Source organism: Myxine glutinosa, chromosome 11 (assembly GCF_964187855.1).
Source record: "Myxine glutinosa chromosome 11, kmMyxGlut1.1, whole genome shotgun sequence".
Classification (NCBI taxonomy): domain Eukaryota; kingdom Metazoa; phylum Chordata; class Myxini; order Myxiniformes; family Myxinidae; genus Myxine; species Myxine glutinosa.
The window spans coordinates 17,101,700-17,128,866 of record NC_136271.1 but is presented as its reverse complement, the minus strand read 5'-3'; the positions used below and the strand labels follow the sequence as shown (position 1 = coordinate 17,128,866).

The window sequence follows — 27,167 nt, the reverse complement described above, 5'->3', positions numbered from 1 at the left end:
GAATGATTCACGTCAGACAACAAATTCACGTTTAAGAACTGGTCTCGATAACACGTTGGCTTCCAGCTGCTGGCTGCCATTTTTTCAACTTCTGAAACCAACATTGGCTTGGCCCGCCTGAGACCCACATAGGGCCCAGTTCAAAGCACACGCAAAGTCCAGTTCAGCCTACCTAACCGACGAAACCCCATGTGGGCCCCAGCCTACTTTGTGAGGTGGGATATGACGTCAAAGAGTGTCGTTCTAGTTGTAAAATGACATCGGCAGCCCAGATGAGACCCATGTGAAACCCAGTTTAAAAAACCCACCCAGAACCCAAGCCCATACAAACCACCTATTTGTCAGCTGTACATGCTGGCTGGGTGGGGGTTAGTTGGGTTTGATTTGCATTCAGTCTGCCGGATATACCATGCCGATTGAACCATATATAAGCACCCTCGACTCTTCAAATCGATTTTAGATTTCGTTTGAGGGACGGGTCTGAGGGAACTTATCGCTTTATCGTTATCGCATGTTGCTGGTGTTTAAGAGCGTGACATATATAGAGCCTCGTAGATCTGAAAACGCCATTTAAACCACGGAGTTATAAATAGAATCCGTGATTTAAACACAAATGGAGAGGAGGAAGAAGAACCTCAGATCAATGACGGAAATTGGAAGGCGATAGATCGAACGAACGAACACACAACGAATGAACGAACGAACGACTTAACGAACGATGCGCCGTCTGTTTCAATCGATTATTGTGTAATCATAAACATCACCTGATGCACGTACCTTATTTATATGTTGTCTTCCCTTGAGGAATCATTACGTGTTCCGGTTTAATTCCTGTTCTGAGGTAACAGTCGGTGGCTTGAAGTTGAAATGCGAATGTATATACGTAGCTACTGTACTGTATTAGTTAATATAATAATATTGTGTGAAATTATTCATATTGTAGTGCGGTGCTATGCGCACGACTTGTTTTGCCAATAAGGGAAGCAACAACGTACGTAACCACAAGCGTCTTTATTTGAACGCTCAAATTATAGCACTGCCGTGCTCGGGGGTCGGGGCTGTGAACCCCGTGTATACCCCTCGGGCGTGCCCGACACCCTCTTGGTGCGCGGAATGATGTCATCGTGCCAGCGAGCCATCGTGTCTGCCACAATATCAATATTTATTATAAATTAATTTTCGTTTTTCCGAGCAAGTGTAACCTTTCATTTGATGGCACGAGCATGTGTATTTTTCTGTGGAATTGTAACGTTTTGTTTTTATTTGTTGTTGAATTGATACTTATATAATTATAAGTTCTATTCACTCTGGTACCTTATTTTGATACCATCCGAGGGATTGGTTGAGCAGGCTCCATGTGGCGTGTGCCCTGAGGGCGGGATAGGCTCCACTCGCTGCCCTGAGGGCGGGATATTTATACATTGTGACGGATGCGGCTTAGGTGTAATGGAGTTCGTTTATACGAGTTATTTCCATAGTGCATGCTCAGAATAAGCGCATGTAATAAGTGAATGACGTTATTGAATGTGGTAACAATTTAGCGAGTGTGCTTGTGCCACCTTTACCGTGCATCCGCACATGTGAGGGCGAAGACGTAGAAGAAGAAGATTTCACGACATGGCGAAGCGGTTTACGTGACGTCACGCGCCATACCAAATAAATAAATATCCTCCAGCGCAGCATATATTTTTTTTCTCAAGACGTCTTGGGTGTTCAACGAACTATGTATATTCTAAGTTTTCCAATTTGAACTATATTTCTAAATTAACTATGTTTCTAAGATTATGTATTTTAGGTATATTGCCTTGCCTGTGCTATTTTCTCCCCTTCTACTAACTTTATTGTGTGTGTAATCCAGTGTGTTTCTTTAAATGTTCAGATTTTTACATTTTATTTCATTTTTCTGTTGTTGAATCAACAGAATGGAGGAAGAAATTGATTCTGGAGTTTTTGATTATGCTGCATACCCTGAACAATGCCCATTATTGCAAGAAGTGCACAAAGACGAACAAGGAATCGTACGCAAGACGCAAGATGAAGTCGAATGGAATGATAGCAAGTGCTGCGGACATGGCAAAAATAAAGTGCTGACCCTTATCTCAATTGCTAGTATCAACTTCGGCTGCATGGCTTGCTACTCTATCTTGGCTCCTTTCTTCCCAAATGAGGTATTGTTCAATTTGCATCCCTTAAGTATTCTTCATTTCAATATTTATACTGCATAACCTTTGAGACGCATGCAAGAAGCTAGCCATAAATTGGGACTTTGGTACATGACGAAATGTCCAACTGAGTCGGTATGTGTGATTATGAATGTTTTACCTTTGTAAAACAATAGCACTTTTATGTTCATTCCCCCCATTTTAGGTAAGCATAAGTATTGGAACAAATGACTGACAGGTGTTTCTTGATGCGCAGGTGTTTTAGTTGCATTGATTGTTCACACATAAAAGAGCTGTGAATGTCTCGTCTTGGTTTTATCCTTTGCTTTTGCCTTGGGCATCTGCGTTCGGAGTCAGTAGGCATAAACCACCATGAAGATCAGAGAACTGTCGATGAAAGAAAAGCGAGCAATTTGGAAGCTTAAAGAACCTCTCTTTTGCTCAAGGTCTGCCATTTGCTTGGAAAACGGCAAACATTGCCGCTTCACACAAAAACGGGGCAAAAACAGATCCTTTCAACTACAGACGAATCAACATCGCTTCCGACATTAAATCCTCCCTCTCAGATCATCAATTTGGATTCATACCAGGCCACTCGACTCTGGATAGGCTGCTTCTGTCTCAACAATGGATGGAGGTCCTCAATGTCAGACAGGAAATCAGACCGTCTCCCTTGACATATCCCGTGCCTTCGATACTGTCTGGCACCCTGCCCTGCTCACCAAACTCCCCTCTATGGATACTCTATGGTATCTATGGATACTAACCTGTTCTCCTTGACGTTCTACACCCCTTAAGCAACAATTCACATTTTTACACCATCGAGTTCCTCTGTCAATTCCTGGGGTGGGTGTGAAAATGGTCAACACCCAAAAACTCTATACAACAACAACAACATGCATTTTAAGGCCATTTTCCCTGCGAGAGCAGGGGTGATCCTTGCGGTCCCCATGACAATCTTCTCCATTTTGCCCTATTTTCTGCATCTCCCCTTGTTAACCCCCTTGCCCGCATTTCTTCTTCGACCATCTTTAGCCAAGTCTTTCTCGGTCTTCCCCGTCCTCTACTTCCTTCCACATTCATTTCCATCACTCTTCTCAACCAGTCGCTTTCATCCTTCCTCAACACATGACCAAACCATCTCAACCTGTTTCTCTTCACAGCATCCATCACAGGCTCTATTCCCATCATCTTTCGCAATTCATCATTTGTCTTCCTCTCTCTCTCAACGATACTCCACACATCCATGGAACCTTTTGCATTTCCACCCTTTCCAGCCTTCATTGCTGCTCTACGTTCATTACCCATGTCTCGCTCCCATAAATCATAACACTTCACACATGCAGCATACACCTTTCCCTTCAGCTTCAACGACACTCCCCTCCTCGTCAGCATGCCACTCAGTTCCCGAAACTTCTTCCATGCACATCTTACTCCAGCAACCGTTGCTGGGTCTGATCTACCTTCTTCATTCAGCATGTCTCCTAGGTAACAAAATGTTTTCACACCTTCCAGCTTCACACCGTCTCCAAGATCCAACTCAACATTTCCTCCATCTGCAGCTCCCCCTGTGCACACCTTACACTTGAATGTAGCTGCCACACTGGTTAATGACCCTCTCAAACCACTGCATTTTTGATGAACCCACTTGGCGAACATTGTACAACAACAACAACAACATGCATTTTAAGGCCATTTTCCCTGCTAGAGCGGGGGTTAGCCTTGCGGTCCCCATGACGATCTTCTCCATTTTGCCCTATTTTCTGCATCTCTCCTTGTTAACCCCCTTGCCCGCATTTCTTCTTCCACCATCTTTAGCCAAGTCTTTCTCGGTCTTCCCCGTCCTCTACTTCCTTCTACATTAATTTCCATCACTCTTCTCAACCAGTCACTTTCATCCTTCCTCAACACATGACCAAACCATCTCAACCTGTTCCTCTTCACAGCATCAATCACAGGCAATATTCCCATCATCTTTCGCAATTCATCATTTGTCTTCCTCTCTCTCAACGATACTCCGCACATCCATCGAACCATTCGCATTTCCACCCTTTCCAGCCTTCGTTGCTGCTCTACGTTCATTACCCATGTCTCGCTCCCATAAATCATAACACTTCTCACACATGCAGCATACACCTTTCCCTTCAGCTTCAGCGACACTCTCCTCCTCCTCAGCACGCCACTCGGTTCCCGAAATTGTACATTGAATTGGCGCACATTGTACTGGCGCACATTGTACATTGAAAATGAAATGAAATGGCACACATTGTACATTGAATGGAATTCACTCCGACACCCTTCCTGCACACAGCATGTTATGAAAGTCAAATCCACAACATTGTCCTAATGGTAGGTTTAATGACAATTAGATCTCTGGCAACATTCTGTAGAAATACAATCGTGCACTATATCAGGATTATATAATCAAGGAGAAGTTCAGCAATTATCAATCGGTGCAAGCAAGCCTAGATCATCTACATATACGCACCATTCGAGTCTACGTGTCACAGATTAAATGTCGCAGGAATGTTCCGGAGCGATGGCCGTCCGAGTTTTTATAGACGCCTCTCTGGTTAGAGAGAGCATAACACCTGGGTTCAACTTAGATACAATTTCACTACATTCTCCCCGCCGTTAAAACTACACTTCCACGAAGGCAGGAATCAAGCACGCAGCAGCAATAGTTGGGCAGCGATTGTCCGTCCATGTCAGTCGGTCCATCCGTAGCGATCGGGGCGACGAATTTCCCTTCCAGCTTGGGTCCGGAAACTACCGGGTACTACATCCCCAAGTCCGGAGTCCCCTGCGTCGGAGTAGCCGCCTAAGTTAGGTGACGAAGTTGGCACCACAGAGCCTACAGGTTGGGGTGTATTTGGCGGCGAGATGGCCGGCAGATGCTCCATAGGCGGAGCAACGGGAGAGTCCATAGACTCGTAAATTTGTTCGGCGATTTACCCGCAAGGGGCCAGGTGGCGTACGGAGACAGTTGACTCGCGTCCATCAGCCATCAACACGCGAGCATGCTCGGGATTAGCTTGGAGTATTTGCACCTTATCCACTAGTGGATCATACTTACTCATGCGAACCGCACGTTTGAGGTAAGCCGGCCCCGGCTCTGCACACCAACTAGGTAAAGGTCGGATACTACCCGAGCTCCTCGGGTGATGAAACATCCATTCGTGGGGAGTTTGGTTGGTTGCCGTACACAGTAAAGTCCTGATCGAGTTCAGTGCCACAGGTAACGACCAAGCCCATTTATCTAGGCCTCGGCCAAGGCACCTAAGGCTTAGCATGGTGGCTCTCTATATAATACCATTGAAGCGTTCAACCTGTCCATTCGCCTGCGGTCTATACGGAGTGGTATAGCTAGAAGCGACATTATGTTGGAGTAAGAAGCTCCTCACCTCCTGGGACAGGAACACCGCACCTCAATCGGCATGCACGTCTGATTCCCAAACATAGAAAACAAGTTCTGCAGGCACCGGATAACTGTGGCGGCTGTCATATCTACGCATGTGAAAGCGAAAGGGAATCTCGAGAACTCATCAACGATAGTGAGCAGATAACAAGAGTTACTCGATGCTGGTGACGCCGGCAGTGGCCCTTTGAAGTCCATCGCCAATCTCTCCCATGGCCTAGTTGCTTGGACCAGTGTCCCCATAGGAGGGTTGTAAAAATGCGGTTTGAGTTCAGCACATACAGAACAATTGCGACAGACCTGGCGAATGTCTTTAACCGAGTAGGGCAAGTTACGACTACGCACAAAATGAGCGAAACGCGTCACCCCGGGATGGCACAAAGTGTCGTGCAAAGCGCACAGATCCTCCAAAGATATGAGGCCCGCACACGTTGCCGGCCACGATAAGGCGTCGGCAACCAGGTTATCCCTCCCAGGGCGATATTTGATTGTGTAGCAGAAATCGGTGAGTTTGATGCGCCAGCGAGTGATTTTCTCATTCTTAATGCGTTGAGCATGCAGGGTGTCGTACATAAACGCAACGCTCTGTTGGTCCGTGACAATTTGCAAGCATCGTCCGAGCAAGTAGGGACGCCAATGCCGAATCGACTCGACGATGGCATACGCCTCCTTTTCGACAGACGAATGTCTCCACTCAGCGGAGGTGAGTTCGCGAAAAGAAGGCCACAGGGTGCCCCCCTTGGGAGAGAGTCGCAGCTATCGCATGATCCGATGCATCACTTTCCAAAACAAAAGATTTATTTTCATCAATCGTCGCCACAGCGGCGCCAGCGATGTCGGACTTAAGGCTATGGAAAGCGGCCTTGGCGGCAAGGCTCATGGGGAACGCTTCGCAGTCCACAAGTGGGCAGAGCTTCGCGGAGAAATTTTGTACCCACTTAGAATAATGAGCGAACAGCCCGAGAGCACGCTTCAGCGAAGCACGATCGCAGGGCGGGGCCATGTCGAACAAGGGTCGCAGACGCTCCTTATCCAGAGCAACAGAGCCGTGGGTCACGGTGTACTCCAGAAGATCTATCGTGCGAGCGGAGTAACGACATTTAGCCTCATTCATAGTTAAGCGATACCTCTGCGCGACCTCGAGGAAGCGCTTCAGATTAGCATCATGATGTTCCTGGTCATACCCGCATACCGTGAGATTGTCCAGATATACAAAGACATCAGTCAAGTTCTCCTTAGCGATGAGGTCGTCCATAGCCCTCTGAAAACAAGAGACCCCGTTCGTGACCCCAAAAGGTAGCTGGGTGAACTGGTATAACCTTTGACCCGATTCAAACGCTGTATAGATGCGATCGGCCTCGGAGATGGGGATTTGATGATACGCACTACGCAGATCGAGAGTGCTATAGACTGAATACTGGGCCACCTGTCGAACCAGGGAGTCCATTCCCAGAATGGGGTAGGCGTCCAGCTGTGTAATCCGATTAATCGTCTGCGAATAGTCGATTACCATGCGTTTGCGATGCGCTTCGCTTCGTACCACCAGAACTTGGGCCCGCCATGGCGACTGACTAGGTTCTATGATACCTTCCTTTAATAGCTGGGCCGTTTCTTCCACAATGAATTGCGCGTCAGCTCGTGAGTAGCGTCGCGATTTAACCGCTACAGGTGTACAGTCCATGGTCATATTGGGGAACAGCGACAGCGGCTCAATTTCCATCCCTGCAAGAGCACACACAGCAAGCGTATCAGTAACCACCAAATTCCATTTCCAAACGTCCATGTCGCTTGAGAAAATCATGTCCTAACAAAACTTCTGCACATAATGCTGGTAAGACCATGAGATGCACATCCGGAAACATTCGTCCCTTAATCACAAGCTTCAGTCGACATTCCCCTTTTGTGCTGAGCCATAGCCCCTGAAAGGCCATAAAGATTCGGCGTCTTGTCCCAAGAATCGGCCATCCATGTTTTAGCACAAGTCGAAAATCAACATAACTATCCGTGGAACCTGTGTCGATCAAAGCATTTGCAAAAATTCCCTCGATCATAAGTGGGATTATAGCACGAGCCAGGCCAGGTGGACCTGTAGTTATCGAGTCATCAAGGCGAGGCGCTCGTGCCTCGCGTGTGGCTCCAACGCCAGCTAAAGTCTTTCGTGCCGTTGAAATCGTTTGTAGGCCAGTCGTGCCGCCTCCAGAGGGCGCACGTGCCACACGTGAAGTTCCCAGCTTTCGTGCCGTTGCAGTAGCTTGTAGATCATACGTGCAGCCTTCGGATGGTGCTCGTGTCACGCGCGGAGTTTCAAAGCCAACATTAGCCGTTCGGGTGGCCAATCCAGGAAGTTGGCAGGGTGTCGGAAGAATGCCGGCCAAGGACGGTCGCACCGCGTACTGTCGTGTTTGCGCCACTTGTTTAGTCGGTGCGATGAGTCTCACCAAGGTCGAGCTCTCAGCTAGGGGCCCACGGGAAGGGGCGATACCCATCAAAGTCGGGCGAGGCGCCCCGCGCACCGCTCGGTCCGCTGGCTCGGCGATAAGCACATTCATCGTCGAGCGGGCTCATTTGTCCCGCGACGATCGGCAAACTTTTGCAAAATGACCCGGCTTTGAGCACAAATGACATGTCGCATTTTTAGCCAGGCAAACAGACCTGAGATGATTTCGATTCCCGCAGAAATAGCACGTAGCGTTACTTCCGGGCTTGGGTCCAGCTGTTGCAGCTGCCGTCAAGCCCGGATCAGGATCCTCCTCGGGAGTGGCTGGGGTCTCCGATTCCGGCGGAGGTGCTGAGTCTGCATCCACGACCTCGGCGGTCGCTCTCTCCGGTCGAGTTTGTCGAGATGTCCCCGCAGTGACGTATGGGTGTTAATACGCGTCGGATTGTTCCCGTGCTTGGGTATAAACGTGAGATAGCCGTAGTGCTTCGGCGGGTGTCAAATCGGCTTCTTCAAGAAGTCTCTGACGACTGGGGACCTAAGTCCGGCGACGAAAGAATTGCGAACAAGATCATCACAGACTTGTTCATGAGTACGTACCTCTGGGGCACTCTCGTTCAGTAGACTCCTAGGTCTTGAGCAAAATGATCTAAAGACTCCGTGGGCTGTTGTCGTCGTATTGAGAGCAAATGCCGGGAATAGACCGCGCTTCGTTTTTTTTGGAAATACGCTTCAGCTCTGCCACGGCAGCATCGAACGTTTCACATTGATCGATTGCCCGGTACACGTTGTGGTGTACCTTTGTTTGCAGTACGTCTAGTTTCGTTTCATCGGTGACGACGGCTTCCTCAGCCTTGAATTGGTGATCCAATGTTTTCAGCCAGTGTGTCAATTCGGCAGCCGCGTCCGCCGCTTCAGGGTCAGCTGCGAAGATCGGCACCTGGATAATTTTGTGACTCACCATGTCGCTCTCGTTCGCCTCTTGTTCTCGTTCAGATGAAGACGAATTGTCATTAATTGTTATGAAAGTAAAATCCACAACATTGTCCTAATAGTAGGTTTAATGACAATTCGATCTCTGGCAACATCCTGTAGAAATACAATCATGCAATATATCAGGATTATATAATCAAGGAGAAGTTCAGCAATTATCAATCAGTGCAAGCAAGCCTAGATCATCTACATATACGCACCATTCGAGTCTACGTGTCACAGATTAAATGTCACAAGAATGTTCCGGAGCGATGGCCGTCCGAGTTCTTATAGACGCCTCTCAGTGGTTAAAGAGAGCATAACACCTGGGTTCAACTTAGATACAATTTCATTACACAGCACACAGCCACTTCCCAGTTCTTTCCACCTCACCACATGCTTTACCACTTGCCATCACCTTCGTTTTTCCAATATTCACCTTCAGACCTTTTGTCTCCACACATTCCTTCCACTTGTTCATCTTCTCCTTCAGTCCATCCATACTTTCTGCAATCAACACCAGATCATCTGCATACAACAACTCCAACGGTAAACCCTCCTTTATGTTCCGAGCCAGCACCTCCATCACAGCTACAAATAGTAGTGGACTTAGTACCGACCTCTGATGCATTCCCACCTCCACCTCAAACTTACCACTGTTCCCGTCCTTTGTCCTTACAGCTGTGCGCGCTCTTTTGCACATTGCCATCACTACTCTGATCAACCATTCCTCCACTCCTAACTTCCTCAATGCCCATGTCAATACTTCATGTGGAACCCCATCGAATGCTTTCTCCAGATCAACAAACCCAAGAAACAACTTCTTCCTCTTCTCCATGTACTTCTCCTGCAACTGCCTCACAATAAAAAGCGCGTCTGTCGTTCCTCTTCCTGGCATAAATCCAAACTGCATTTTGCCGATCTTCACTTTCTTCCTTATCCTCCTCTCCAACACCCTTTCCAATACCTTCATTCCATGCTCCAATATCTTTATCGCTCGATACGAGCCACAGTCCAGAGGGTCACCTTTCCCCTTGTATAGAGGGACGAGTGTACTCGGTTCCCAATCCACTGGAATGCGGCCTTCTTTCACCACCAGATTACAGATCTCTGTCATTCTCTTCACACCCAAACTTCCTGCTGCCTTCAACATATCTCCCACAACTCCCGTCGGCAAAAACTCTATCTTAACCACAAAACCTTAATAAAACTGCAAGAACGTCTATCCCAGACTCTGTTGGACCCGAGCAATCTCTCCCTCGATGGTACTATCCAAGGTCTCCAGCCGCTCCTGTCACATAATTCTCATCATCCTCAGTCAATTGCAGTTTATCCATAAATTCCCGCGCCGGTTCTGCAACACGGACCTCCAATATTTTTATCCGTTCCGCTGAACCACCACCCTGGTGATGCACAATTTCCAATTCCTCCCCCTGCTGGTGCATTCTGGCATCCACACAAATCCGACAACCTTCCAGGTCCTTTTCAGTTAACAAACATTACCCATTTAAATTCGAGTTTTCCCTCTCCTGTGCCCCAAGTGTATCGGCCTGGGTTTCACCCTCTTCAATTTCCAATGTCATCTCTTCCTGTTTGAATCAAATTATAATGCCTATTCCTTCTCCTGTGCCCCAATTTCATTATTTTGTTCTTTGTTTATTTCATTTCATGGCGACTTCAACTGTCATCATGCCAGCAGGCTGGGTGTCGGTTCCTCTCTCACCAGCCATGGCACCTCGGCAAAGGACTTCTGCGACTCATTGGGACTGACACAATCTGTCAATTTCCCGACCTGTCAATTTCCCGAATTTCTCAGGCAATGAGTATCTCCTCTTCTAGACTTGGTTATGACAAACTTCCCTGCAAATGTCTGCTGCTCTTCTTCTGCTCCAATCGGTTCTTCTGATCATGTGCTTGTTAAAGGGGACATCTCTCTGGCCATTCTCAGAGAGCCTCCTCAGCGTCCACGAGTCTGCCATTTCACTCAGGCTGACTGGCACGGTATGCAAGCTGCCATCAATCATCTGGACTGGTCTCCCATCTCTACTGCCTCTGACATCAACTCATCCTGGGAATTCTTCCAAAGCGAACTGCTCTCTCTCATGCACAGATTTATCCCATCTTGTTTTCAGTTGTCTTACCCTTCCTCCCATCCATGGTACACTGAATCTTGTGGTGAGGCAGTTGCCCTGAAACAACTTGCCGTTGCCTCTTGGAAGGCAAATCCAACTGAAGGCAATCTCGGTTCCTTCCACCAAGCTCAGAACAAGTGTGTGTCTACCCTCAGGAGTGCCAGGAAGCACCATCTCTCCACACTCAAGATTGAACTCTCAAACCTGCCCCCCTTCTCCAAATCCTGGTGGCGTCTGGTCAAATCCATTTCTGGTGTTTGTTCCCCCTCCATCCCCTCCCTTACCTCAAATCGCTACACAGTTGACACCACACGTGACAAAGCCGAATGCCTCAACTCTGTGTTTGCCTCAAAATATTGTGTCCCACACCCATCTCTCCACACCCATCTCCACACCCATCTCCACACCCATCTCTCCACACCCATCTCTCCACACCCATCTCTCCACACCCATCTCTCCACACCCATCTCCACACCCATCTCTCCACACCCATCTCTCCACACCCATCTCTCCACACCCATCTCTCCACACACATCTCTCCACACCCATCTCTCCACACCCATCTCTCCACACCCATCTCTCCACACCCATCTCTCCACACCCATCTCTCCACACCCATCTCTCCACACCCATCTCTCCACACCCATCTCTCCACACCCATCTCTCCACACCCATCTCTCCACACCCATCTCTCCACACCCATCTCTCCACACCCATCTCTCCACACCCATCTCTCCACACCCATCTCTCCACACCCATCTCTCCACACCAATCTCTCCCACCTTACCTAGTCGAACCCAACTGCTCCTGGACTCTGTCCTTCTCTCCTGACAAGGTGGAGAAGTTTTTGTCAAACCTCGACTGATTCTGCAACTGGACCAGATGGCATCAGCCCACGGGTCTTAAAATCCTGCTCTGCCACTCAATCTCACCCTCGCTCTGTTCTTCTCACACTCTTTTGCTCAAGGTCATCTGCCAGCATCTTTGAAATCAGCAAACATTACCGCTTTACACAAAAAAGGTGCAAAAACAGATCCTTGCAACGACAGACCAATCAGCCTGCTCCCAATTATCAGCAAAGTCATGGTCCCACACATGATGTATCAAATCCTTCCCCCTTCCTCTTCTCCAATGGCTTGATCTCCGATCATCAATTTGGATTCAGACCAGGTCACTCTACTCTGGACATGCTGCTTCTGCTGTCTCAACAATGGAAGGAGGTCCTCAATGCCAAACAGGAAATCAGAGCTGTCTCCCTTGACATGGAAAATCCTCTATCTCTTTGCTGATGACTCCACTCGATGCCACGCCATACCTAATCCCTCAGATCGGCAGTTTGCAGCCTTCTCACTCTCTGCAGACCTGGACAAATGACCACCTGCCACGAACGTAAAAAACCCAAGAGAGGAACAATAAAATGCGACCGTTCGCTACGGATGTCGAGACCAAGAGCGAGGAAGAGTAGAGGAGCACGAACTGCGACCACCCACCACGCAGCCAGTACCAAGAGAAAGAAAATGTGACTTCGCTTTAGATTTCCGAACAAAGACAGAGCAAGTGTGTGACTGCATGCTATGAAGGCCAGCCCGGAGAGAGTATACTTGCGACCGCTTGCGATCAACTCGGGACACAGAGAGCGAAAAATGGCAATGCTCTTCCTTTTCGTTCCTGGTCCTGGAACCTTCTATCTGACGTCACCCACGCGCTCCAATCAGCGAGTGCCATCGTAGCAGTCTCTGGCCCTGACCAATCACCACCTCTCGGGGTGGGCCCCACGGCCCTGCTTGCTTGGTGTTGCGATGACTGCTGGTGGCGTCAGTGGTATTTGAATGTCCTGGTTCCGGTGACTTTATTATGGGGTTTATTTTGTATAGGTGCAGAGTGTACGGCTGGTGTGGTGTGTCATAAGGAACAAAGGAAAAACCACAGAGGCAATTTACAGACAGGGAATTACCCCTTATACCCTACCTAATTAACATAGCTCCACCCCTCTCATGGAGACAATTGTACAACCTTAAGCGACATCCGGTCTAACAGATTCCCTTCGTAGTTACTTGTTTCTTCTTCTTCTTCACGACAGTCAGAGCACACTACCCTATACAATCCTATCTGGCCCTTAGGTATTTCATTGGTACCCCCCCCCCCCCCACAAACGTAACTATATATATATATATATATATATATATATATATATATATATATATATATATATATATATATATATATATATATATATATATATATATACACAGTGGTACCTCGGCTTACGAGTGCCCCAACGTACGAGTTTTTCGGGATACGAGCCGTCGCTCGGGCGGTTTGTTGCTTTGGGATACGAGCCGAGATCCGATGTACGAGCTCAAAAAATTTATTTTTGAATTTTCCGGTTGTGGCTTCCGGTTCCGGTCACGTGGTTATCTTGCCGTGAAAGCATCTCTGCTTGGATATAAAACACGCAATCGTCGAAATACATTAGCGAGGAATCTCCTTGCTCCAGCCGGTGACGTCATCGGCGGGGATCCCCGCCAAAGCGTGTCGCGCGTGCGGGTATAATGAGCTACACCTGTGGATCACGTGACCACGGAAGCACGCCTCGCTTGAGAGGCATGGCTTTCGGTTTGCGTTTTGCTTTATAAGGCGCGATAAATGGGCTTTTGAGTGTTAGCGGTTCATGACGGTTCATGGCGTTGACGGTCAAAAACCCATTACATCAATTTTACCAGGCACTGTACAGTAAGTACAGTGGACACCAAATGCACGGTGGAAGGCTAGAAGTAGAAGATCGTCCAAGACAAGTGAGAATAAGCCATACTTTGGAGATGACGTCATTCGCTGGTCCGATAACCAAAGATGTGGTATAAAAAACCAGGTGAGCTAACAATGCAGCAATGAAGGAATTCGGCCAAGGCACCGGCACACAACGACCTACCTACATCGAAAGACTCAATGCCAATGGTGACAGAAGCCAAGACGGCCGGCTTAAACACCCCGAAAGACCACGGTGTACCAACTTACGATGCAGAACATCTTGCACTTAATATGATGACAACAGGTGCCATCCTCTGACGTACCATTACAGGTACAGGTACAGTACACGTGAGCACAGAGCAAAAGTTCACTGAAACCGAGATTAAGAAAAAAGAAAAAACACCTCGTGGTCCGTGCTCGATATCCGAGTTTCAATCTTTTCAAACACATGATGCTCTCGGTCACGGTATCTCCTGCGAGCTGCTTCTCCTTCAACCACACAAACAACAACTTCTCCATATCTTCATGGATAGAGGTCCAGTTTATTTCTTTACATTCTCTTGTATTATGTACAGTATATACGAGGTCGTGCTTGTTTATACATTATTTGTTATTTATAAAGTACATTTTTGTTATTTAAAAGCACCTAACAAAAAAAATTGGTGTTTTTTTTTTGAGGCTGGAACGGATTAATAGCATTTCAATGCATTTGAATGGGAAAATTTGCTTTGACTTACGAGCGATTTGGCTTACGAGCTCCGTCACGGAACGGATTAAACTCGTAAGCCGAGGTACCACTGTATATATATATATATATACACAGTCACGTGAAAAAGTAAGTACACCCCATGTAAAGTTTTGACTTTTTCGACATATTTCAACATACATCTATTTGATCTTCATTTCAACAATATTGATAGATAAAGGTGATATAATATAACAAATATCATGAAACATTTACATTTTGTAGTCCATTGTATAATTTAAATAAACATAAATGCAAATTTCGCATGTGGAAAAAGTAAGTACACCCTTGGCTCTAATAGGTGGTATTGCCCCCTGTAGCAGAAACAACCTCAAGTAGGCGTTTCTTATAACTGTCTACCAGTCTGACATCGACTGGGAGAAATTTTTGCCCACTCCTCCATGCAGAATTCTTTCAGCTGTGCGATGTTTGAGGGGATTCTTGCATGCACAGCTCGTTTCAGATCCCCCCCAATATCTCGATGGGATTTAGATCTGGGCTTTGACTTGGCCATTCCAGAACCCTCCATTTCTTTCTTTTCAGCCATTCCTTGGTGGATTTACTGGTGTGTTTTGGGTCATTGTCATGTTGCAAAGGTCGACCTTCGGTTGAACTTCAGCTTGCCGACAGATGGCCTCACATTATCCTCAAGCACCCTCTGGTACAATGAAGAATTCATAGTGGATTATTGAGCTGCCCAGGCCCTGATGCAGCAAAGCTGCCCCAAACCATAATATTTCCACCACCATGCTTTACAGTTGGTATCAGGTTCTTGTGGTCAAATGCTGTCTTTATTTTTTGCCAAACATGTCTTCTGGTACTGTGGCCAAATAGCTCTACCTTTGACTCATCTGTCCAGAGCACATTGTTCCAGAAGTGCTGGTCTTTGCCGAGGTGTTCATTGGCAAACTTTGGTCTTGCCCTGATGTTCTTTCTGGACAGCAAAGGCTTCCTCCTGGCACACCTCCCATGTAGATCAAATTTGTGCAGCCTCTTTCTAATGGTAGACTCGTGCACTTTGACATCAACAGTGGCAAGAGCTACCTGTAGGTTCCGTGATGACATTCTGGGGTTCTTAGAGACTTCTTTCAGCATCTTGCGGTCTGCTCTCGGGCTGAACTTGCTGGGGCGGCCTGGCCTGAACAAGTTGGCAGTTGTTTGGAATCTTCTCCACTTGTAGATGCTCTTCCAGACAGTCGAATGATTGATTTCAAATTGTTTGGAGATCTTTTTAAATCCCTTCCCAGACTCGTAGGCATCTCTCACCTTCTTTCTCAAGGCCTCAGAGAGCTCTTTTGATATAGGCATGGTGACGCCGCACACCTCAACAACAAAGAGCAAACCAAACTAAATGTCTGAGGTTTAAATAAGATCGGTTCCTCCAAGATCCTCTCTAACGATGTTCTAATCATTTTCACCTGAACTGGTGCACCTGATTCTAATTTTAGGTATTTGAAGTAGTGATAAATGTTGGGGTGTACTTACTTTTTCCACATGTGAAATTTGCATTTATGTTTATTTAAATTGTACAATGGACGACAAAATGTAATTGTTTCATGATATTTGTTTTATTATATCACCTTTATCTTTCAATATTGTTGAAATGAATTTTTCAATTTTATCCAATTTTTCAAAATTTCAATTTTATCCCTGGTGTTGGGCTAGCGGCTAGGGTGCCGGCTTAGGATCCTAGGATCCTGGGTTCGAATCCCGGTCAATCGCTGAATTAACGCCAGGGGGGTTGACTCAGCCTGTCATCCTTCCGAGGTCGGCAAATTGAGTACCAGTTCACTGGTAATTCCCTGCTTGTCGTCAAAGGCGGCAAAAAGGGTTGGCGTCAGGAAGGGCATCCGGCCATAAAACATTGCTTCAAAAAGGGGACCGAAAAACAACAACAACCACGGTTCCCGAAAAAGGCCAACCCCCGCTTGCGGGGAAAAATGGCCTCTAAAGGTGTTTTTTTTTTTTTTTTTTTTTATTGTTGAAATGAAGATCAAATAGCTGTATGTTGAAACATGTTGAAAAAGTCAAAACTTTACATGGGGTTCACTTACTTTTTCACGTGACGTATATATATATATATATATATATATTGTTGCGGATCTCGGGTTCGTTGACGTACTAAGAGGGGGTTAAGCCCTACTCCCCCTCGAACTCAGAGTCCATGAGGACGCCACCCACACTACACTCGTGGTGGACGGATTGCTATGCAATTCCAGCCGCCGAGCCCGCAGCTACGCGTGGAAGGGTTAACGGTCACGACCCGAGTACCTTCGACACACGCAGCCATGAGAACGGGGACTGAACCTCGCACGAGTCATGCTGGTATTGGAGACCTGAGCGGTTGTGCGTCGTGTAACTCGTGCCGTTAACACTATTGAACCCGATCGAGCGGTTTTTATTCGGGCAATGCTAGGCCAATGTTGAAAGGACGATGACGGCCAGGTTGGAAACAAACCACAGGATTTATTACAATGTACAGTATTCACAGGAAAAGGACACAGTGAAGAATCTTAACGGCCTTACCTACGTTCCCAGACAAGGGCCCTCAGATTCGTTCGGGGAAGGGGAGGAAGAGGGGAATGCGCACAAAGCACGGCTGCTTGGTGTAGTTTGCCTGGATGGGCTCGTTGGGTGGATACCCCCAAGGATCGCTCCAACCCGGGACACCACAGCCGGAGATGTTTGCGGCAGGGGCGTTGATCACGGATGTGCACGTAGCAGGAATCCGAGGAGCGTATCAAGGTCAGCGAGGCAGAGCGCGCATGGCAGAGAGAGCGTCTATATGCAGGGAGTCCAGGCAGAAAGAGTCGGGGCAGAGCGAGTTCAGAGTGCCTGCAAGAGAGAGAGCGGGGGTCCGGGCCGGGTTTTATAGCCCCCCGACCCCACCCCCCCCACCCCACCCCCCCCCCCCCCCCACTCGAACGTTCCACGGGCCTCCATTGGCCGCCTGGGGTCACGTGTCGTGACAGCCCCTTATTGGTCACCCTCGGCCACTCCCTTCAGCTCCCATTGGCTGCAACTTATTGGCCATTCCCTCTAGCTCCCATTGGCTTTTCGCTGCTCACCGGCCATGCCCTCCAGCTCCTCCCTCGGGCCTGAAAGGCCTGGCCTAGGCCCATGACATGGCACTTCAGGCTGCAATGAGGCCTACCATTACCCTGCCTGCCTCAACGCATACTATCACTGGGAAGGAGTGTTACGGATTCGTCACTTCCGTCGTTGTGGTTTTCATCCACTGTAAGCATTTTTGGTTCCATGTACTATTTTTGGTATAGTTTGAGTGAAATGGAAATAACTGTTTTCAAAAGGTGAAAAATTGGTGTTTTAAAAGGAACCGGAAGAAGAAGAGGAGGAAGCAAAAAGCGAAGCAAGAGAGGTCGGGAAGAAAAGCCGAGCTGCTTTGAGGTCTCGAGGAGACGCTGGCGAACGTGGGTCACAAGCGACTTGGTTTTCCCGGGAAAGGGATTCCTGCGACAGTCGTGATCGCTGAGACAGATAAACCTGCGTGATGGGTTTTGCGGTTGATTCCGAAGAGAATCGTTGTTGGAGAGCAGGTACGCCTCCATTATGGGCCCGCCCGCCATTTCACCTCGCTCCTGCCATTTCGCATTGCTCCAGCCTTTTCACCTCACTCCAGCCATTTCACCACACCCAGCCGTTAGCCTGGATTGCGTGTGTAACGTGGATTTCGATTGGGAATTTGTGGTTCTCCGTTTGGGAGCCGCTGAACGTTCATACCCAACAACAACAACAACAACAACAACATGCATTTTAAAGGCCATTTTCCCTACTAGAGTGGGGGTTAGCCTTGCGGTCCCCATGATGATCTTCTCCATTTTGCCCTATTTTCTGCATCTCTCCTTGTTAACCCCCTTGCCCGCATTTCTTCTTCCACCATCTTTAGCCAAGTCTTTCTCGGTCTTCCCCGTCTTCTACTTCCTTCTACATTAATTTCCATCACTCTTCTCAACCAGTCACTTTCATCCTTCCTCAACACATGACCAAACCATCTCAACCTGTTCCTCTTCACAGCATCAATCACAGGCTCTATTCCCATCATCTTTCGCAATTCATCATTTGTCTTCCTCTCTCTCAACGATACTCCGCACATCCGTCGAACCATTCGCATTTCCAGCCTTTCCAACCTTCGTTGCTGCTCTACGTTCATTACCCATGTCTCGCTCCCATAAATCATAACACTTCTCACACATGCAGCATACACCTTTCCCTTCAGCTTCAACGACACTCCCCTCATCATCAGCATGACACTCAGTTCCCGAAACTTCTTCCATGCACATCTCACTCTAGCAACCGTTGCCGAGTCTGATCCACCTTCTCCATTCAGCATGTCTCCGAGGTAGCAAAATGTTTTCACACCTTCAAGCTTCATGCCGTCACCAAGATCCAACTCAACATTTCCTCCATCTGCAGCTCCCTCTGTGCACACCTTACATTTGAATGTAGCTGCCACACTGGTTAATGACCCTCTCAGACCACTACATTTTTGATTAACCCACTCAGCGCACATTGTACATTGAATGGAGTTCAATCCGACACCCTTCCTACACACAGCACAGGGCCACTTCCCAGTTCTTTCCACCTCCCCACATGCTTTACCACTTGCCATCACCTTCGTCTTTCCGATATTCACCTCCAGACCTTTTGTCTCCATACATTCCTTCCACTTGTTCATCTTTTCCTTCAATCTATCCATACTTTCCGCAATCAACACCAGATCATCTGCATACAACAACTCCTGCGGTAAACCCTCCTTTACGTTCTGAGCCAGCACCTCCATCACAGCTACAAATAGTAGTGGACTTAGTACCGACCCCTGATGCATGCACACCTTCACCTCAAACTCACCACTGTTCCCGTCCTTCGTCCTTACAGCTGTGCATGCTCTTTTGTACATTGCCATCACTACTCTGATCAACCATTCCTCCACTCCTAACTTCCTCAATGCCCATGTCAATACTTTGCGTGGAACCCTATCGAATGCTTTCTCCAGATCAACAAACCCAAGAAACAACTTCCTCCTCTTCTCCATGTACTTCTCCTGCAACTGCCTCACAATGAAAAGCACGTCTGTCGTTGCTCTTCCTGGCATAAATCCAAACTGCATTTCGTCGATCTTCACTTTCTTCCTTATCCTCCTCTCCAACACCCTTTCCAATACCTTCATTCCATGCTCCAATAACTTTATCGCTCGGTACGAGCCACACTCCAGAGGGTCACCTTTCCCCTTGTATAGAGGGACGGGGGTACTCGGTTGCCAATCCACTGGAATGCAGCCTTCTTTCACCACCAGATTACAGATCTCTGTCATTCTCTTCACACCCCAACTTCCTGCTGCCTTCAACATATCTCCCACAACTCCCGTCGGCCCTCCCACTTTTCTACCCTTCATTGCTTTTATCGATTCCTCAACTTCCTTCTCAGTTATCTTCTCTGCCGGTCCTAAAACTGGGTTACTCTCTATGTTGCCATCCCATTCATTCTCTGTATTCAACAGCATTTCCATATATCTTTTCCATCTTCCTTTAATTCCATCTGGGTCGACAACGATTTGTCCCACTTCATCCTTCAAGCAACTCACCCCCTTCACATCACACCTCTCTTTCGCTATCTGCTTTGCAATCCTGAATACTGCTTTCTGACCCTCTGATGAATCCAAGCGTTCTCCGAACATTTTCCGACATGCCTCCTGCGCCTTTGCTACCTCTTTCTTTGCAGCCTTCCTGGCTGCCTTATAACTTTCATGCTCTGCTGTTTCTGCTCCCGTACCCTTCGCCTTCTGCCACTCCTTGAACTTCTTCCTCTTCTCATCAATCCTCTTTCTGAACATTCATACCCGAAGGTGTGATTTCCCAGTCGCCTTTTGGGTGCACCTTTGCGCCTCTTCGGCAGCGTGGACTGTCAGCCGACCTGGATTCTGGTTTCGATACGACCTGCTTCTTGTGATCACAGGAGCGTGGATTGACTTTGGCCTGGTGCCGGGACAGAGACTTTGGGGAATGTTATTTTCGCTCAAGTGGAGCACAGTGAGTTATCAAGTAAGAAACTGATGGTACCATCATAGGAATTATATGGTATTTTGGTTGTGCAATTGAAAGTATATTGTACTTGTGCTGTTATTCTTGTGAGACATAAATACAATACTTGTTTTTTGGTCACAATCGGTTGGTGTGGTTTCACCATTGGTCATTGACACACATAATAACATCTTTCTGCCGTGACACCTTTCGGGGCTCGGAGGTACACCGTGACCGGGGTTTGGGGAGGAGCACGTAACAGGAGGAGACTATACTTCACATTTAATAAGAAATAACTAACTAAGCGAGGCTACATGTTGTGGTGTAACTAACTATGGGGGGGGGGGGGGGGGCGGGTTGCCTTTATTTACAAAACCACAACACGACTCCCCTCTCCGACCAGACTCATCCCGAGTCGACCTCAGGCGGAACGACTGGTAGAGTCTTGTATTAAATTTTACTTTTATCATTAATGTGACACAGATGTAATCCCTCTAACATTTAACTCTAACCCATGAGTGCGACATCATTTACTCTAGATATGTCCCTCCTAATGTGTGGAGCAGCTATCTAACAGACTCACACCCACAACTGTTCGCGTATTTCCAGAATTTTGAAACTAAACACATAGCCGGTGGGCAACATTCTTATATTTGCATGCACAGAACTTAACCTTTATTTACACACTACAACCCAGGACCTGCACTTGAGGAAAGAAATGGAGAAAGGAAATGGAGGCACTTGCTGCTTGTATCATCTTCTTGTGGCTTCTTGTGGTGTGCGGGCTAACAAAAACCGACTGGCTCTGACCGGCATACAGGCCATTTGAAGATGAGGGCCATCTAAATCTTCACAAATTGCACACATGGATCACTTCTTTATTCACAAGCAGGGCCACTTGACACGTGGTCCAAATGCGTGGTGTCAGTGCCACTCGACAGGTGATCCATGTGTGTGTGGTGTCAGTGCCACCCAACAGGTGGTTCGAAGCTTGGCCCGAATGTTACCCAACAGGTGGTCCATAGGTGCAAGATGAATTGGCAGCAAGATGCTGCACAGCAGAGGTGCGGGGCCACAAGGCTTGTGGTCCAGAAGTACAAGATGAAGGGATGTTTGGCAGCAAGATGCTGCACAAGGTGGGCCTCCAAATGGTCCTGGGCGGGGAGGAAGACAAGGCGCAACAAGCACAAGGAAAAGCAAACAGTGGCATACGAAAAACAAGGTGACCAGGCACCACCATACCTGGTGCGGTGAGAAGAACGCAGCAGAGTGAGCGGAGCAAGCTCGTCCCTAGCCAGTAGCCATACATACCCCCCACCATTGGCTACACTACCCTAGCCCCCCTTGTATTTAGAATTTGTCTCTACGTCTTGTCTCCCATATCCCCCTCTAACGCCAAATTCGTCCCCAAATCCCTCCCAGGTTCTCCCAGGAAGGAAGGGATGGAACAACACAATGTTTCACTCACGTCATGATGCATCTCACTTTCCAAACAGCTTACAGTGCCTCTCGGTGTGAAGTTCGTCCGAGGTGAATGGTTGTGGATGGTGCGAAGGGGTCTCACATCCTAACTACACTAATAACATCACTCTTTTTTTAAACTCCCCGGGGTCGTACCCTGCCAGTCGGCCTCTTTAAACTATGTGCTTCTAAGAACCCTAATTCCCATTGCCCACACTGTGGTGCCCTCCTGAATTTGGGTCTCACCCAACAAATTTTCTATCTGTGCCCTCGCACAATTTCAGGGCTGGGTCGTGTGGCTCTACCAGCAGGTCTGCTTACCTGTGCTCCACCGTCCACTGGAGCCGCCTCCCGAGCTTGCCTGCTCCTCACAACTAATCTACCTGGGGAAGGCCCTCCCTGGTGCTTACCCCCTCGATGCCCACCTCGGCATTGGGCAACCCGGGTCCTTTCCCTGGATCCTCGGGCCCCACTCACACGCTAACCTAACTGGCTCCCAGAGCCTACCTGCGGCCTTACCTAGCCGACAAGCTACCAGTGACGGAGTGCCTCAATAACCATAACTACCAATTAAACCACACGCCCAGTCATTCCACCGCCTCATGCACCTCACAAAGCACTACGTTCTACCATCAGCACCACAGGTGTCAATATCCATGCAATTTACCTGTACCCTCTACCCAGCTTTAAACTACCCACCCGGGCTTTCGTGAATGGGTTCCACTCCCCCAATTCAATCCTTCACACCATGCATTCCACACCAATTATTCTCACACCATGCATTCCACACCTTTTATTTGCACACCATTTATTTTTTACACCTCAACACAATTCCATTTATTCTCAAACACACTGCATCATCTACAAAACTAATTTCCCCTACAACTCGTGCTTCCCTCGTCGTCCCTTTAAACTATGCACACCCTTTTCTTTAACAACTACTAAACTCTCTACGTCCCCTCTACAGTTCAGGTGTCACTACTTAACTCTTGTCCCTAAGGTCGCTCGAAATCCCTAACGATTATCCTAGCCCTCCCTCGGCTAGCTTCGGTGCCCCATGGAGGCAACCATTGCTGACCCCTCCATGGGCCTAACGCTGCCATCCCCCTAAACAAGTGCTCATGGGCCCCCATGGGAGGAATGGTCACACTACCATTCCCCCACGTGGGGTACACTACTCCCCCCCCCCAGTCCTCTAAACTATGAGCCCCTCCATGTGGAGGTACCTTGTCGCGACTCGGCCTCGAAGGGCCGAGCGATCCATGCGGGTGGTTGGTCGCCTGTATGGGTTGTCCGGCCAGCATTGAGGATCCGGGGGGGGGGGTGGAATTGATGGGCCCAAGTGCCAGGCTCCATCCCTGCGCGGGGCCCTTCGGTCCCACGCACGATGACCCAACCGGCCACGGTCAGAGCACCTCACCCGGTAAGGTGCTTGGCTCCGAAAATCCAAACCTCCCCTCAAAACCCGCCGATCAACCTTGACGCCGTACGGCGCCAACAATACTGTGTGGGGGCCGGAGGCACGAATCGTGCACGCCGGTCCTTGCGAGACTAACGCAGCACTGATTCCCCCCGGTCACAACTCACCGGGGGTTCGCGTACGCTACTCGTCCCGCTAAGCATTACCCCGGTCGGTGTCGATGCCTGGGCCGCGTCATCACACCTCGCGACCCACTCCATACTCGCACACCCAGGCACACACACGCCTTTCACACACTCCGTCATCGCACACACCGGTGCACACTTTCTCCACACACTCCAGTACGCACTCTCTCTCCACACACTCCGGTACGCACTCTTTCTCCACACACTCCAGTACGCACTGTCTCTCCACACTCTCCGTGTCAGTCTCACCCCTCACAATGGGCCCTTCACGATCGCCCGGGTCTATCCCGACCCCCAAGCTCGCCGAGCATCCGTTCGCACCAAACACATTTCCGCCATTGCAACTCTCCTCGGGGCTCTCCTTCCCCCGTTTCTCTGCCAGCACTTGCAAACTTTTTATTTGGTTAGCAAGCATGTCATCACGGTGCGAACACAAACTTTGTACACATTCCACTACTTCCTCCCTTAATTCACTCCCTGTCTCTCCTTGTGTTTTTTTTATTCCAATCATTACCACTTCTACCTCCTTTATTTCCCGGTACGCTTCCGAAATCTCCCCTCATACGCGTTCCTCACACCGCTTCAACTCGTCGCGCACCCCTCCTCGCTCGGCTTACGCCCAATGTCCTCCCCCATCTCTTTCGTGTTACACATTGAGTCGATTAGCTTTTCTCCCATCTTTTTCAGGTTGCAGTTTGTTTCCTCGCTCTTGGTATCGATCCGATCAGCCATCTTTTTCATTTGCACCTCAAAGGATGCTTTCATTTGGGTTAAGAACAACTCCATGTTAAACCCGGCTCACACAGCGGGCTCGGCTTCCGCCGCCATTTTCTCCTCCTCCTGCTGCACCTGCATCAACTTCCCCTTCTAACAATTGTTCCTGCTGGTCCTGGGTCATTAATTCGTCCATATTTTCTACTCCCACCGGCACCTGGTCGTCTTGGCCAGGCATTGCACAAACTCCCCAAAAAATTGTTTTTAAACTAAATTTTGTAAGCTCGTAATTTTGAATACGTGAAGCGCACTCCAGATCCAAATATCCCACTCCCGGACACCAATTTTGTTGGCGTCAGGGTTCGAATCCCACTACTGACTACCAATTTTGTTGCAGATCTCGGGTTCGTCGACGTACTAAGGGGGGGTTAAGCCCTACTCCCCCTCGAACTCCGAGTCCACGAGGCCGCCACCCACACTACACTGGTGGTGGACGGATTGCTGAGCAATTCCAGCCGCCGAGCCTGCAGCTACGCGTGGAAGGGTTAACGGTCACGACCCGAGTACCTTCGACACACGCAGCCATGAGAACGGGGACTGAACCTCGCACGAGTCATGCTGGTATTGGACATCCGAGCGGTTGTGCATCGCGTAACTCGTGCCGTTAACACTATTGAACCCGATCGAGCGGTTTTAATTCGGGCAATGCTAGGCCAATGTTGAAAGGATGATGACGGCCAGGTTGGAAACAAACCACAGGATTTATTACAATGTACAGTATTCACAGGAAAATGACACAGTGAATAATCTTAACGGCCTTACCTACGTGCCCAGACAAGGGCCCTCAGATTCGTTCGGGGAAGGGGAGGAAGAGGGGAATGCGCACAAAGCGCGGCCGCTTAGTGCAGTTTGCCTGGACAGGCTCATTGGGTGGATACCCCCAAGGATCGCTCCAACCCGGGACACCACAGCCGGAGATGTTTGCGGCAGGGGCATTGATCACGGATGTGCACGTAGCAGGAATCCGTGGAGCGTATCGAGGTCAGCGAGGCAGAGCGCGCGTGGCAGAGAAAGCGTCTATATGCACGGAGTCCAGGCAGAAAGAGTCGGGGCATAGCGAGTTCAGAGTGCCTGCAAGAGAGAGAGAGCGGGGGTCCGGGCCGGGTTTTATAGCCCCCTGACCCCCCCCTCCCCCCCCCCCCCCCCCCCCCACTCGAACGTTCCACGGGCCTCCCTTGGCCGCCTGGGGTCACGTGTCGTGACAGCCCCTTATTGGTCACCCTCGGCCACTCCCTTCAGCTCCCATTGGCTGCAACTTATTGGCCCCCTCTAGCTCCCATTGGCTGTTCGCTGCTCACCCGGCCATGCCCTCCAGCTCCTCCTTCGGGCCTGCAAGGCCTGGCCTAGGCCCATGACACGGCACTTCAGGCTGCAATGAGGCCTACCATTACCCTGCCTGCCTCAACGCATACTAACACTGGGAAGGAGACTATACTTCACATTTAATAAGAAATAACTAACTAAGCGTGGCTACATGTTGTGGTGTAACTAACTATGGTGGGGTTGCCTTTATTTACAAAACCGCAACAATATGCATGCGTCACTGCTAATTGGCCTGTGCACACAGCCATGTTCTGCTGATTCATTAAGGTGGCTGATTTACAATCGCCAGAGAGATATGAGCCTTCACAAGAAAGTGATTAGAAGAGCTAATAAGGGCAGAAGTGGAACGAGAGATTGGGTGAAAAGTTTGTCATTGCGAGGTTCAGAAGGGAGGATGCAATGGTTGTAGAAATCCAGGGAAACATCCTGTGAGGAAACGTTTCTGTTGAACTTCCAATGTTTGGAGCACCAGCAACTTGAAGGGGGGAGTTTGGAAATATTAGAACATCGACCTCAAATATTGGGGGACCCACACTCTGAGGAGCTGGTGGAGTGTGGTAGGGAGCTTGGTGGTTGGACGTGGGTGGTTGGACGAGACGTTCTGGCATGATGTTGTAGGTGTTAGGTGTGGTTGGAATGCAGTTCAGAGCTTCCTGTCCAAGTGCCAAATTTTTAGAATCTGGGGTGCAATTCATAATCTATCTTTATCCAAATGTGAAATGGAAACGTCCATCATGTTTCATGAATATATATTCTTTAAATGAGGACCAGTATCAGCATAATCTTCTCTTTCCCCTCACCCTTCCTCTCCCCTTATCCTCTGTCATGAGGCATGAGTCTCCTCCAGTTATTTTTTACTATTTTTACATTTGCTGCTATGATTCAGATCGTCTCCTTGATATAAAAGTTTATATTTAATGATTGTTCATGGGACGAAGAAAAGCCCCATTATAGTAGCATCAAAACATGATGGTAGCATCACAGATGAGCATGTTATAGTTTTTCCTTTTTGTTATCTTTATAATGTTCAATTTTGTTTGCAGGCTATTCAGAAAGGAGCGAATAATACGATTATTGGTTTGATCTTTGGGATTTTTTCCCTGACTACGTTGATCGTTTCACCCATTGCTGGGCAATATGTAAGTCTGCACAGCATTGTGATTGTGTGTGTGTATGTGTACATATATATATATTGCTAGGTTTTGAGATTGGCACACATTGATCATTAAAGGTTAAAGGGTTGCCCCCCATAGTTAGTCCACGAGCAACACGTAGGCCACCTTGTAGTATTAGTTACGTCATGGTATGTGTAAGTATAGGCCATTTCCCCTAGTGATACCTGCGTTGTGTAA

The 27,167-nt window shown here is 48.4% G+C and overlaps 1 protein-coding gene across 6 annotated transcripts in view; it reads left to right on the top strand.

The window, feature by feature from the left end:
• The window catches only part of SLC18B1 (solute carrier family 18 member B1), an 80,085-nt gene that overhangs the window by 16,086 nt on the left and 36,832 nt on the right, over window positions 1-27,167 (top strand). Inside the window, exons 1-3 of one of the 6 annotated variants that reach the window (XM_068130257.2) lie at window positions 711-841; window positions 1,922-2,168; window positions 26,859-26,954. In XM_068130257.2, coding sequence (XP_067986358.2) covers window positions 1,923-2,168; window positions 26,859-26,954 — 342 coding nt within the window. In that variant the 5' untranslated portion in view covers window positions 711-841; window position 1,922. Of the gene's footprint in view, window positions 1-710; window positions 842-1,310; window positions 1,726-1,921; window positions 2,169-26,858; window positions 26,955-27,167 lie in introns of those variants that run through there. The other 5 variants (XM_078786441.1, XM_078786440.1, XM_068130258.2 and 2 more) reach the window with 5 other exon arrangements.